The following is a 14844-nucleotide window of genomic DNA, read 5'->3' on the forward strand; positions in this document are numbered from 1 at the left end:
CAGACCCTCACCTGCCCTGGGACCCCAGGAGGGGCCCAGCACCAGGACAGCCCGTGCCTGGACAACGGGGATGCGTACTTCCTACAAACAGGGCTAGTGCTGGTGAAGTGAGAACAGACGGCTGTGAGAACATGCTGAGCTGGGTTCCCCATCATGATCCGACAACAGGACCGGGTGCACGGAGCTTGGAGGCTGGCAGGAGGCTGGAGTCCAGCCTGCCCACCATTCACCACCCCGAGAGCAGCACCCTGCTGGGCCTCACTCCTCCTGGGCAGCCATGGAGCCAGACGCAGAAACACAGACCACAGCCTCAGCGAGTTTCTGCTCAAGTAACAGATCTTTGTTTCATCCAACCCACCCCTCCACTCCACACTTCCAAGAGCCCCAGGGTGCAGGCAGATGGGCACAGCCACGGGACCTCAGAATATCCCGCCTGCAGACCGCTTTGCTCTGCGAGGGGCTCTGGCGCCAGGAAGGCAGGGTGGTATGGCTCTGCCACTGGGGTCATCCTCTCCTGGGGGCGGGGTGGAGCCAAGGTGGGAGCCTCGAGGGGCAGAAGTGCCTGTCCTGCCCCCGGCCATGCCCAGAGCAGCAGTGCCGAAGGTAAGACCCTGAAAATGGGCCCTGGGCCTTGCAAGGATGAGGCCTGGCCCCCAGAATGGCTCAGGGCGGCAGGAACCATCCAGAGCAGGGCGGCTCAGACAGGAAGCATCCGCAGCTCTCCACCGGGCTCAGCTGCCGGCATCGCCCAGCACAAATGTGCGCACGGGCACAGAAGAGCCGGCTGGTCGTGAGACTGCTGAGTGATGCTGAACCAACTCAAGTCACTGGTGGGCCAGACTGGGGCCAGGCAGCCTGTGGACTCCAGCGCCCAGGGGGCAGAAGGGAGGCTGGAGGTCTGGCTGGACCAGCAGAGGGAGGGGCTGGACGCAAAGTGCTTCTCAAGGGGAGGGTGCAGGGCACTGGCTCCACAAGGGGCAGAGAGGGGCCCTGGGCTGCCTGGTCCTCCACTCGCCTGGGACAAGCACTAGGCCTGTTTCCTTACATGGAAACACCACAGAGCCTGCCTGTGAGGGTTCTGGCACTGTGAGACCTGCATCTGACCTGACACGCAGACTGTCGGTCCAGCCCCTTCGCTGGGCAGAAACACTCCTGACACTGCTCAAAACGTGGTCCCAACAGCAAGTGCCACGGAGGCCACATATGGCCACGGATGAGGGCTGTGGACCAGAGAGCAATGCCCGTCTGGTCACCAAGAGTCTCAGCACTCGCGCCCACGGGCCCAGCCTAGAGGTGCTGCTGGATCCCTCCTGAGGCACCGGCAGGGTGTCCCACCAGGACGTCACCTGGCTGCGAGGTCACAGCTCAGTAGCCATCGTCATCATCACCATCACAGCCATAATCTGCAAAGCACAAAGGACAGTCACAGACGCCTGAGGAGAGCGGTGCAGTCAAGGGCCCAGGCACCCCCATAGGCTGCCCCCTTGAGGCTGCAAGGACAGCCCCCCAGGCCTCGGCGGCACAGGCCCACCACCGTCAACGAGGACTCCATTCTGGTTTCTTTATCCCTGCAGGTCCCTGGGGCCAGTGGCCTGGCATGCATGTTGCGGGGGGCCTGGTGCCTCGCTGAGAGTCCATATGAGCAGTGCACAGGGGGGCCCCCACTTCTACTGGCAGGCAGCCTTCCCGCCAAGCCCTCACTGCAAGCAGGGCTGGCCGCCTCCTCCCAGCATGCCGGAGGACTTCAAAACGGATACGGCCAATTTATAAAGCGTCCTCGCCCACATTTCCTCCCCGGTGAAAGAGAGATCACCTTGAAGCCAACAGCCCAAGTTCAGGATCGTCAGGGGCTGACGGCTCGTGCTTTTCTCGGGGAGCCCCCTCCGCCCTGCCCAGCGCCTGTGTCAGCCTTGCCAGCCATGCAGAGCCCCTCACCGTTGCCGCCCATCATCTGCAGGGCGCTGACGCACGGCTCCCCGTCCTCCTCGTCAGGGTCCTCCTCCTCAGGCTCCTCCTCGGGGTGGTAGGACACAGGTCCGCTCTCTACCACGACCACCGCAGGCCTGGCAGGCTCAGCTCCCGCAAGAGGGGAGCTCGGGAGCAAGGCCTGTGGGCGAACGAGGGGGACAGGCTCTGGGACAGCTCGCCAGGCTGGGGCGTGGGGCATGGCCCCTGACGACCACAGAGGAACATGCCCGCTGTGGCAACCACAGAGGAGCATGCCCACCGTGGTAGCCCAGCACTCAAGCTGTTCAGCGTCAGCTGGCCTCCCAGAGGCCGTGGCGTGGGCTGCGACCCCCCAGCAGGCACACTTCCCGCCCTTCAAGAGCAGTCAGTGAGGACATTCCGAGCCCCTTGGCCTCCCAATCAGCCCCTCATCCTTGCCTCTCCCCTCGCCCCCTGCAGACTCAAGAGCCTCCAGAAAGCTATGCAAGCCCACCACAGGCCTTGCTGAGGGCAGACGGGCTTCCTGCCCGAGGATGAGCCTGGCGGCACAGCTATCTGGAAAGTCACGCTCAGGCCCACCCCCAGTGACCCCGATCTGTGTTCACCCCCAAGACCCCTTGGGTACCCTCCCTCACTGCTTCTCCTTCCTGCTTCCTGGGCCAGACCAGCGCCCCGCAATAAGGAGGGAAAAGCCCTGAACCCCCACCTGGGAGGGCCCGGAAGCAAGCCAAGGCTGCTATCCACAGTAGGATCGCCAGCACCAACCTGGCCAGAACCTGGACCTGGGCCTCGCTCCCCACAGAGGCTCTCCAATGGCCTGGGGCCTGGGCTGAACGGGGCACAGCTCAACGTTGGCCTGTGCTGTCTGGTAGCCTCAGGCTCTGAGGCTCCCTGTGTAACAGATGCACCCCTGGGTACTTCCTCTGCCACCCCTGGGCCTCAGGATTCTCTCTGCCCGTGCCAGGCCAGTGCCAAGGCAGCAGGGGCGGCTAACGCTCCCTCCATCAGGACCCATCTTCTCAGCTCACTTATAGACATCGTATCTGGAGTCTGCTGCTTCCTGAGGTCCCCAGCCCGGCTGTGTCACCACGTACCTCTCCCACAGCCACCTTCTTAGCTGGCTGTGTTGACACCATTGGCCTCAACCTGGAAGAAAGCAGAGCACGGTGCCCTCAGCCCAGAACGTCCCCATCGGTCAGGAAGAATGGGGCCCTGCCCGGATGTGGGTGCACACTCTCTGGTGGGGGCAAGGAGTAGGGAAAAGGGTAGGAGAGAAGAAGGGAAGGGCCTCACAGTATGTCTGTGAGCACTTGGAGAACACACTCCTCCCCTTGGCGCACAGCCCAGCCCGCCAGTGGGTCCCCAGCCAGCCAGCGGCCTGGTGGACCTGTCGCCGCCCAGTGGGCCACTGCCCCACCACCACTCATGCAAACCCACCTCTGGATCCAGCTGCCAAACCTCCCACAGCCTGGACAGCAAACACAGCACAGCCCAGGGGGACAACTGGACCCCAGAGATGTGGGCTCGCCGACACCACCTTCCCTCCAACAACCGCAGGCTGAGCTGGGTGGGGAGGGCACGTGGGGCCCAAGAGCCTAGGGCTCTGGTATATACAATAAGCAGAGCAGGGGACACTGGCACTGCTGGCTGCACCTGCCCCTCTGCCTGCCCCTGTGGGGACACTGCTGACAGGCCTGGGAGATGGGCGATGTGCCGCCTCACCCAAGCATGGTCCTGAGGGGAAGGAGACCCTGCGAGGCGTGCAGAGCACCCAAGGTCTCAGGGTCCCCTGGCTGCCTCCCATGGTCTGGGAGTCCACACGGTACCCATCGAGTGACCCCAGAGTGAGGAGCAAACAGGTTCAGGGCACATGGCCCTGCCCCAGGAGGGTAGGGCAGACCACTCGCAGTGCCCGCTTCTGAGCCCGTCAGAGGAACGTCTGGACACACTTCTCAGATAAGTCACGACTAAAAATGGCAGCAAAACAGAAAATAAGGGCGGGCTGGGTAGGAGTGCAGCATCACAGCAACGCACCATCCCTCCCCTCCAGGTGACCCGCACATTCCCGCAGCATCCTGTGAGGCTGAGCGCCAGCCTCTCCCCATGGCCGGGGCCACAGTGACTAGCTGCAGGGGTGGCAGACACTGTCAGGGCCCAGGGTGTGAGCTGGCAGCTGCCTGACAGCAGGCCATGGCACAGGAGGCCCTGGCCAGCCCCGCCAGGGGTGCACACCTCACTTGCCCCCCGTGCTGCCACTGGTGGCTTGCTCTCACTTCCCTGCCCCTCGGCCTCAGAAGAGAGAGCAGTGCAGCCAGGGAGGGGGCACTGGGGACCCTCCCAGGAGAGCAGGCCCTGGCTGGAGCACAGGCCTGGCCCGCCTGCTCCTTGAGACAGAACAGACCCTGATGCTGCAGGGCCTCCAAGGGCTGGAGCCCACTCCTCAGCTCCCAGCCCTGCACGTGAAGGTGAGCCACGGGCAGCGGGGGCCACACTGGATACCAACACTGGTTCCCAGCATGTGGGGGGCAGACACCCGGCAGCCTCCTCCGCCTGCTCTGGGCTCCTGCCCAGCCCACCAGGCACGGTACCTTTTCCCCACGCTGGCCACGGGGTCAGCCCCGCTCCTGCTGGCTGGCGTTTTCCTCCGTGACAGTTTCCTGGCACTGGCCCTGTCCTCCGGCCGCACGTCCTCCCTCTGCAGGCCCCCGCCCTTGCTGTTGAGGTCCCGTAGCACACTGTAGTTGATCTTGCTGGAGATTTTCTTCTGCTCCAGCATCTTCTCGATGGCCTCCCCGGCCGTGCTGGCCTGGATTGGTTCCCGCCGTTTGCAAGACTTCTTGGGCTTGATGGAAACACAGGAGTTAGCCTCCTGTGGGTCTCGGCACCTGCAAACCTGCTAGGGGCCAGGCAGGATGCGGGAGCGGGGCCAGCAGACTCCAGGGAAAGCCCCTGTGAAGGGGGCAGGGAAGGGGGCTCAGCCATCAGGGTCTATGGGGACCCCCACCCCCAGGGAGCCAAGGTGTATGGGGTCCTGGCCCAGCCCTTCCCGGGGGCCACTGATGAGGGAAGCTAGCCTGGGCCGGCCCCAGCCTTGCCCTGCCCAGTGAGCAGGGCTCCCAGGCAGCCCTGCCATCAGCAGGGAGCAGGTCCCTAGGGCATGGGGCCAGCCTAGTGCCAGAGGGCCACCAGACAGTGACAGCTACAAACTGCCCACAAGCCCACCACGTGGGCCCCCGGCTGTGCTGGGCCCTGGGCCACGAGAACAGGGCAGAGCAGCGTGCTCCCTGTGCCCAGGATCCACCACCCAGCAGGGTGCGACATTCCCTGGACCTCATCCTGGGCGCCGGAGCTGCAAACCACCTAGAGGAGCCCACCCTGGGCCTGCCACCTCCTCTCCTGCCTGCCAACCTTCCCACATGGCCCCCATCGTGGGGCAGTAACACGGATCATACTGCTGGGGGTCTAAAGCCCAGCCCTGAGCTCAGGCCTCCTGCCAGCCTCCTCCCCTCCCAGGCCCAGGGAGGCCCTCGAGCAGAGCTTTCAGATCATCGAGACGACCTGGCCCCTGCTCCTTCTCTGTTTCTGCTCAGTCAGGGGCTCAACTACTCCCCACTGTGGCCCCACGGTCAGACATCACAGCCCAACCACGCAAGAGCTGCTGAGCCACGTCACTGTGAGCACCCGCAGGACGAGGAAGACATGACAAGCAGGCTTTCCTGGTCACGGGGGTGGGCCGGGGCCCGGTGAGGCTGGGCAGGCCTCTTTTCCTGATTACGACTCAAGCCCAAGGCACTCGGCACAAGCCTTGAGTCCCGACCCGGCCCGCCTAGGTGCCCTCCACGAGCTGGATGGGGCGTCCGTCCACGGAGGCACAACAGCACAGGACTGGGCAGCCAGCGACGCAGCTCGGGGACCAGAGTGCACCCCACCGCCTGCATGGCCACTTGGGGTGGGGAAAGGCAGGTCTCCATGCGCACTGAGCGCACCCTACCTTGTGCTCTTTGTAGATGCCGAGCTCCTTCTCCTTTGCTATTCTTGCTTCTTTTTCTGAAAGGCCCACGAATGTCAAGATCACCGAGGGCCCCAGGCTAGGTGGGCGGAAGGGCAGGTGAGCAGGCGGGTGGGAGGGCGGGCGAGCAGGCGAGCAGGCAGACGATGGGCAGGCAAGCAGGCGGGCAATGCTTACCCCTCTGCTCGCGCAGGTACTCAGCGTTCTCGCGCATCCATAGCTCGGCCTTCACACGGGCTTCTGCCTCATTCAGGATATACTGGGGCAGAGCACAGCGTCACACTCAGAGGGCACAATCCTTCCCCTTCATGTAAACTGGTCAGGGAGCAGGCCTCTGACCCAGGGGGACACATGTGGAGACTGGGCTAATGGCTCGTCATCGAGAGCACATGCGGGACACTTGTCATCCTCTGACTTTTCCAACGCCAGCCTCGGGGTCTGTTAACGGGCCCTGCCATGTCCCCTAGCCCCACAGCAGCTCACAAGCCTCACGGGCACAGGAGCCGGGCCCACCAGAGTGCAGGGACACGGGTCCCGAGAAGGGACTGAGCTGAGGGTGCAAGAAGCAGACTTAGGAACAAGCGTGTGGTCTCAGGTGCCGTGTGACGATGAAATCAGGGGATAGACTTCTTGCCTAAGGGGCACAAGCGCCGCTGGACACAGTGCTGAGCCTGCAGGCCCACAACCTGGGATCTGGAGTGTGTGGCACACTTGGGGTCAGTGGGCGTCCCCATGACGAGACGCTCAATCAGACTGATCCAGGCGCAACTGGCGTTGGCCAGCACAGGCTGTCCATCCCCCGAGGCTGCAATGGCCCAGTGCAGGCTTGGGGCCCTCTGACAGGGGCCTGGGCAAGGAGACCACAGACCCTGGCCAGCCCTGAGAGGGGCGCACAGAGCAGGCAGTCACTTACCCTGTCGATCTCCAGGTCATCGATGCCGCTGAGGTCCAGTTCGCCATCCCCAGAAGCATCTTCTAGAGGGAAGGACAGCATCAGCGTCATATAGAGTGGACTTCTGGTTAACAAGTACAAACATCACCTGGGGCCTCAGGACTCAGGGGTTGTCACAAGGCTTCCAGAAACCCACTCCCCTCACCACCAGTGGGGGCTGGCACTGTGCTCTGCATGCCCACAGGGAATGGGGCTTACATCCCCCCAATACGTGGAGGAAGCAGGATGCTAATCTGGAGCGGCAGAGAAAATCCCCCAGTCCCAGTCTCTCCTGTCCTGAAGGAGCTTTTCCAGATCAGGAGAGGGCAGGTCATCCAGTTCTCTGCTCAACAAGCCCAGGAGAGAGGCCCTGGAGCCTTCGGTGATAATACGCAGGACAACCCCAAAACCTGTCGGCCACTGCCTTCCTGCCCCAGCTGAGTCAAAAGCACAACCTGCACAGACCAGAAATGGGCGCAGCCCCTCCTCTCCACTGGCACTCATCACCCGAAGGTCCTCTGCCAAGTCCTGGGATTCCCGTCACACACAGCAGGCCATCTGTGAAGCTCTCCTGCCATGCCAGTGCTCCCCTGGTGCTCAGACACACCCCTTGCGCCCCTCTGTGCTCTGCCTCACTTCACTCGCTCACTCAGCTCCAGCCAGAATGTCCTCCTCCTGCTCCAGCGTCATAGCGCCCGGCTGTCTTGAGGCCTTTGCATGTGCCCTCTGCCCATGCTCTGCAGGACATGCGTGAGCCCACATGGCAGCCCTTCATGGTCTAACCTGCCTGTGCTTAGCTGATAGGCTGTGTCCATGTCACTGTCCCTCTCCTCTCCAGACCACCACCCCAGGGCAGGCACACAGCTGCCCACTGCTATGCCTGACAGGGCATGTGACCAACATCTGAGCAGCCGAACGGCATCTCTGAGCGGCATCCCCCTCACAGAGGCTCCTCACAGACAGAGGCCACACCCTCGGTGCATGGAGAGGAGGCGGGGCCTGTGCTCTGCAGTGGGGACACCCAGGAAGCCCATCCTGGCAGAGAACCAGGACCTGCTCCTGGGAGTGAAACGTGATGGAACCAAATCCGCCTTCTTCCCGAAACTGCCAGCATCCCAGGTCTTCCGCAGCCAGGGGGCAGCAGCTGTTTCCTGCTCAGGTGCCTGTCACTGCCGCTGCTGGAGCTCAGCAAGTGCCGACCATCTAAGCAGCAGAGACTGTACCCTCAGCCAACGCTTCCCACTAGGTTAGCCGGCGGGGGCGGTCCAGAGATGGGGACGAGCCCTGCTGGCATCTAGGATGTCAGCACACGCCGGGTCACCGACTGCTCACACAGCCCTGCAGGGCGGGGCAGGCAGTGCCCCCCAAGCCCGTCCTAGAAGGCGGCACCTTGAGGGCAGCACTTCCGCCTCGCACAGGTTGGGAGGAACGACCCAGACCTGGGAACCTCCATCTCGGCCTCAGCCCCCCAACCCCCACTGCACTCCTCCCAGGCGTGCGGCACTCACTGGGGTCACGGCTCTGGGAAGAGATGCACTCTCGGATGGAGTCTGAGATGCCCAGGCTGGCCGCCGTGGGCAATGGGCCCAGCAGGGACTCCAGGGCAGGAGGCCGGCTACCCGCCTCGGGGCTTCCTCCCGCCTCTGAGCTGCCAGGGTTGCCGCTGCCGAGGAGCTCCCGGTAAAAGTCCTTGTTCAGGTGGCTGGCAGCGGCCTCCAGCTCCTCGTCCTCCGCATCCTCCTCACCAAATAAGCTGGATGCAGTGTCCTCAACGGAGCCTAGGGACACAATTTCCCACAACACCTGTTAACCAGGCAGAAAGGCAGAGAGAGCCCGCTGCTTTTGTGGAGAGAAACACTTCTGCTCGGCTGCAAATGGCATTTACTGCACTTATTTAAACAACTGAGAATGAAAGAACCACCAAAAGATCTGCCTGGTCCCAGAGGTGCCCGACGCCCATGTGCCCAGAACAACCTCGGCCTCACCTCGCACTCCATGCAAACACTAACTCAGAATGGGCAGCAGGCTTCAACACATACCTAAAGGTGGAAGCATTTAGAAAAAAATAGGAGAAAATGTTTGTGATTTTGAATTAGGAAAAAACTTCTTAGATATGACACTAAAATCAGAATCCATAAAACAATGAGAAATTGGATTTCATTTCTCAATTTCAAAATTGAGCACTCTGTCCTTTGAAAGACACTGTTAAGAGAATAAAAGGACCACCCACAGAATTATTTGCAAATTACACATCTGACAAAGGATTTGTATCTACAATATATAAAAAACTCTCAAAACCCCACAAGAAGAAAACACACAACCTGATAAAGAATGGCAAAAAGATTCGAAGAGAGACTTCAGGCAAGAAAACACAGGGACGTGAAATAAGCCCCTGTCATCATGTCACCATGGAGATGCAGATGAAGCCATCTCGGGCCACCAATTCCCACCTAGGGAAGGGACAGCATGTGACGTCCCACACAACCCAATTCCACTCGTCAGTATTCACCCAGGAGGAAAGGAAATGAACGTCCACGTGAAGACTTGTATGTGGGTGTGCACAGCGGTCTGTGTGCAAGAGTCCCAAACTAGAAGCAATCCCACAGCCTAGGACCCAGCGGTGGGCGAGCGACCACCACTCCACCAGGGCGAACTTCTGACACCGACTCAGAACAGTCACACAGAGTGAAAACGCCACAGGGACCCACGAGCACACACCATGTGATCCCATTTACATAAGATTCGAGAATATACGACTAATTTTGGTGTGGAAATTAATAAAAGTAACTTTAATTAAACTAGAGTCAGCAAGGCCTGTAGGGGGAGCTCTCCGCCCCATCTCAAGCAGTTAATTACAGCAAACAGGAAGAGCCCAATAACCCAGCAACCACCCAGCCAATGAGAAACACCACAGCCCAGCCCATGAGAAACGCCTCAGCCCAGCCAATGAGAAACGCCTCAGCCCAGCCAATGAGAAACGCCACAGCCCAGCCCATGAGAAACGCCTCAGCCCAGCCCATGAGAAACGCCTCAGCCCAGCCCATGAGAAACACCTCAGCCAAGCCAATGAGAAACGTCTCAGCCCAGCCAATGAGAAACACCTCAGCCCAGCCAATGAGAAACGCCACAGCCCAGCCAATGAGAAACGCCTCAGCCCAGCCCATGAGAAACACCTCAGCCCAGCCAATGAGAAACGCCACAGCCCAGCCCATGAGAAACATCTCAGCCCAGCCAATGAGAAACGTCTCAGCCCAGCCAATGAGAAACACCTCAGCCAAGCCAATGAGAAACACCTCAGCCAAGCCAATGAGAAATGCCACAGCCCAGCCAATGAGAAACGCCTCAGCCCAGCCCATGAGAAACGCCACAGCCCAGCCAATGAGAAACGCCACAGCCCAGCCAATGAGAAACGTCTCAGCCCAGCCAATGAGAAACGCCTCAGCCAAGCCAATGAGAAACACCTCAGCCCAGCCAATGAGAAACGCCTCAGCCCAGCCAATGAGAAACGCCACAGCCCAGCCAATGAGAAACGCCTCAGCCCAGCCCATGAGAAACACCTCAGCCAAGCCAATGAGAAACACCTCAGCCAAGCCAATGAGAAACACCTCAGCCCAGCCAATGAGAAACGCCTCAGCCCAGCCCATGAGAAACACCTCAGCCCAGCCCATGAGAAACGCCACAGCCCAGCCAATGAGAAACGCCTCAGCCCAGCCCATGAGAAGGCGGTGCTGCCCTGAACTGCTACTTTCCCCCAAAGGCCTTTCCATCAAAACAGCCCCTCCCTGCTCTCCCTTTTCTCTATAAAAGCACCTCCCTCCTCATTCCCTGCCTTGCCATAGGTTGTGCATCCGCAATTGTGATTCTTTTGGCTATCCCTGCATAAGCTCATTTTGAGATAAAATAGCAGGCGAATTTGCTTTTTAAGGTGACACTAGTCACAGAAGGCACCTCAGTGGTTGCCTGGGGACAGGGCAGGCGGGAGGACACTTTCAGGGGTGATGCATATGTCTGCTATCTTGATCGTAATGATGGTGTCACAGGCGTACACATATGTCAAAACTCACCAAATGCATTTTAGATATGTGCAGTTTGCTGTACGTCGACAATATCTTAATAAAGTTAATAAACAGTCATCCAAACACTTAATTTTAATAAAGAGTACCGTACAAAATATTACTACAGTTTTAAGTTTCTTTCTTTTAAATGTGTTAGGAAGTACACGGTTAGCACTGAATGCCGTAAGACGGGCTTGAGAAATGTTTTCCTGGGGAAAAAAAACATTAGATTCTCCAAGAGCAGGAAACCCCCGTGGAGTGATGATCCTTCTCGACAAATCAAGTGGATCTCCGCCCCGAGGTCCCGGGCACCCCAGCCTGAGGTGAACAGGCCCGGGCCTTGGTCACCAGGTGCCCTAGACATTAGCACTCCCATCCTGCTGGCTGAGCCCTAGAATTTAGCACATCCAGAGTCCAACCAACTCCCCCCCGCTTCATCACCTCCACCAGGCCGGCCTCAGGCCATTCACCTCCCAGCCCAGCTCTCACTCCTACAATCAACGCTCCCCTTAAACCTGAGTCAGACCATGTCCCTCCTCTGCTCAGGCCCTCCTGGGGCTGCCACTGTGCCCCACGTGAAAACCACAGTTCTGCATGGCCCATACAGCCTGACCCAGGACGCCCCAGGCCATGGCTGGCAGTTCTCCCACTGGCCATGCCGGACTCCCTGCTGTGCCCCACCCAGGCCGGCCTGGGCACTTGTCAGGTTCTCGGCCTGGAACATGCACCACCCCCAAACCACATGCACGGCTCCCTGACTCTTTCAGGCCTTTCCTGAAACATGGTCCTCTCTGGCCCCTTTCCATCGTATGCAGCTGCACCATGGAGCCCACTTCATTACCATGTGTGTGTCGCTGACGTCCCCACAGGAGGGCCAGCAGTGGGAGGACAGCAGTCTCTGTCCGCTTTGTCCGCCGCAGAGTCCCAGAGCCTGGTACTCTGGATACACACAACACATTCTTCTGAGGAAGGGACTCCTATTCAGTTCCTCACTCAGCCCATCTCTTCCTCTATCTTTTCTCTAAGCACTTCCAGCCCCACCCCAGCACCTCCACCAGGAACTGGACCACAGTTCCTGCACCAGCCCGCCTCCCTTCTCCCTCTGGCAGCAGAGAAACACACAGAGGAAAGGGAACACCGGAGCCATGTTCCCTCCAGGCAGGCCATCCTGTGACTCCGGGCTGCGAGGTTCAAGGATGGGGTTCAGGAGGAGGAGATTTGAGGAGCAGCCCCACAACCCAAGGCGGGCCAGACCCATTCTGCTTAATCCCGAGCTCAGCACCAGACAGGTGGGAGGGGCAGGATGCGATGAAATACCCACTATCCTAACAATGCAGAAACGGTCTGGATAACCACACTGGAGTGGGCATGGATGAGGGACACGTCCCCAACAGTCTCACTGGGAGGGGAAGCATGTGAGAAGCTCAAACTGGAGCAGGAGACGGGGTGGCCCCTGGACAGCACCAGACAGCCGTGGCCAACAATAACTTACAGCCAGGCCGGGTAGAAAGAGCCTGTTTTCTCTCGGCCAGGGCAAGAGCAGGCAGGCACTGCCTGAGAAACAGAGCACTGAAAGAAATGACACACAGAAAACCAGCGGGACCAAAACACAAACCTCCCCAATGTCCCGAGGACGGAACGCAAAAAGGCACAGTGACAGACGTGAACGAGCTTGCTTCAAGTGTTAAAGAGTAAAAGCTTCCAGTTGCATCAGAAAGCAGAGTCCAGCTCCTCCGTGGAGAAGAGGAAGACGTGACGGAGAGGCTGAGGGCAGAGCAGCCGGCACAGGGACACCACAGGGCGCATGCTCAGACCCAAGGAGGGTACCAGGCTGTGCCCAGCCCTCCACGTCACACAGAGCCAGGCACCAAAAACACGCCCGCCACAGTCGGAAAATGGCGACCACGGGAGTGGCAGCGGAGGCAGCCGACATCGGCAATCTCTGTCCAGGAGAGGTCACTGGGCAGAGAAAGGGAGGATCACAAAACCAGAGGACGTAGCAGCAAGATGACCTGACGGAGGTGGAAGCTGGAGCTGGAGCAGAGGGGGCCTCCCCCACAAGTGCCCATGGGCGTCTTGGACCAAGGAACCTGGTCACAAACACGCGGTAGGTCACACAAGGGAGGGACAGCGCCAGCAACACTCCCAGTCACAACACAATAAATGGGAATTAACAATCAAATGGGGAAACCAAAGGCACCCCACGCTCCCCCAAACTTTCAACTCCCTCGACTCTTAGCGCCGAAGAGGAAAACCACCTGAGACTGTGAGCAACAGAAAGCACCTGCCAGCAGGACACAGAAGGCAGCTCAGATGACGCACAGTGGACACGCTGCCACACATGCACACAGCCACGTGCCGGAGCAAACCAGTCAGGCAGTGACTGGAAGGCCAGAACACAAGGAGAGCAGGTGGACACAGAACTTACTGACTCGGCACGCAGGAAGGCAGCAGAGTTAATAAACCAATGCAAAAGTTGGTTTAATGGGAAATCAATAAACTAGCTAGGGAAAAAACAAAACCATGCAAAATAAGAAAGGATAAAAAAGAAAGCCTTGGAAATAATAAGTGAAAAGTATCTCAAGACACAGTTGTGTTCAACTCTGTGCAAAAGGCGTTGGTGACCCAGAGGGAAAAGATGCTGCCGCGTGACAAGTGACAGGCTCACCATCCTGGACACAGGTGGGCTCGGCCCAGGGACACATGAAGATGAGGGATCGCACCTGTCGATCCCAACAATGCCCATGTCCTTTCCAAATGCTGCAGACACTGGGGCCTCAGCCCTGCCTGAGTCAGGAAGAGTCCGTGGACCCAGGATAAGGTCGCATCATGGCCCAAAGCCTGCACCGGGTGTCCGGGTGGCATGGAGGCCTTGCAGGGAAGCCAGCGACAGGCCTGTTGCCACCCCCTCGACTCAGCAGGGGCCTCAAGGGCCAGGCAACTGACTGGCAGAGGGAGAACCCGGGGGCCTGGAAATCAGCAAAGAGCAGTGACAGCATCGCTCTTGGTTAATTACTTGGGAAATCCAGCGAGGAGCTGCCAAGCACTAAGAGAATCCTAATGTACAAGAGCACACAATAGCACCTGCACACCAGCGTCGTCCACAAACAGCCCCACGGAGGACAGCACAAGGGCAGCAGCAGGGAGGCAGTGGGCCCCGAGGGCGTCTGCAGACAGGAAAGCCAAGCCGGGAGGGCAGAGCCTGCTTCTCCAGGCTAGCGAAAACAGAGCGCAGGCTGGGGCTGGGGCTGGGGCGGGCGGAGAGGAGCACTTCAGGATGTGAGAACAAATGACCAAGAGCAGCCACAGAAACCTGGGGGCAAGAGCGTGAGGAGGCCCAAACCATGGCTATCCGGCAGGCGTGGCTGGCGGCACAAGCACTCACTCAGCACCTGGTCCTGGTTCTGACAACCAGAGAGATGCAGGCGGCAGCCTAAACCACAGACAGGGTCCCCGGAGCACTGGGAAGGACGGCATCATGAGAGTGAACCAGAGAGAAAGGAAAACCGTGTGTGCACAAAAGATCGGCCCGAGAAGGCTTGCTCACAGCAGCTTTGCGAGGCCCAAACCGGAAGTGGGGGGCGCCTAAGCCGACCAGACGGCACTGAGGGGCAGCAGTGCAGAGGCGCTCGGGTACGCGCAGGGCCCAGCTCCCTCCCGCAGGCAGCACCCCCGGTGATGGACTGCAGCTCAGGGCAATGGGGACAGGAGATCCATCTGGAAGATTCAGCACTGATGAGCTGCCCGGGACAGTGCTGGGTCCTGGGGGAAAGGGTAGCATGGGCGGTCCTGGGGCAGTGGGACACTCGGCACAGTGCATTGGGGCTGTGGTGGGAGTGGGGCTGTGACATAGGACCATGTGGCCATGGAAGGAGGCGGTGGGGGGGTGTTGAAGGTCAGCA

General features: G+C 59.7%; 1 protein-coding gene across 4 annotated transcripts in view; it reads right to left on the reverse strand.

Annotated features, from left to right (window-relative positions):
• Positions 1-318: 318 nt before the first annotated feature.
• BRF1 (BRF1 general transcription factor IIIB subunit) overlaps positions 319-14844 on the reverse strand; it is a 71752-nt gene continuing 57226 nt past the window's right edge. For 3 of the 4 annotated variants that reach the window (XM_044774425.2, XM_044774428.2, XM_014854408.3), the window contains 8 exons: positions 8396-8665; positions 6870-6931; positions 6134-6215; positions 5939-5994; positions 4536-4789; positions 3042-3093; positions 1936-2107; positions 319-1403 (listed from right to left, as the gene is read on the reverse strand). In XM_044774425.2, the coding sequence (XP_044630360.2) occupies positions 1366-1403; positions 1936-2107; positions 3042-3093; positions 4536-4789; positions 5939-5994; positions 6134-6215; positions 6870-6931; positions 8396-8665 (986 nt within the window). In that variant the 3' untranslated portion in view covers positions 319-1365. The remainder of the gene's footprint in view (positions 1404-1935; positions 2108-3041; positions 3094-4535; positions 4790-5938; positions 5995-6133; positions 6216-6869; positions 6932-8395; positions 8666-14844) is intronic. The other variant, XM_044774427.2, reaches the window with a different exon arrangement.

This window comes from Equus asinus, chromosome 7, assembly GCF_041296235.1.
Source record: "Equus asinus isolate D_3611 breed Donkey chromosome 7, EquAss-T2T_v2, whole genome shotgun sequence".
In the NCBI taxonomy this organism is placed as follows: domain Eukaryota; kingdom Metazoa; phylum Chordata; class Mammalia; order Perissodactyla; family Equidae; genus Equus; species Equus asinus.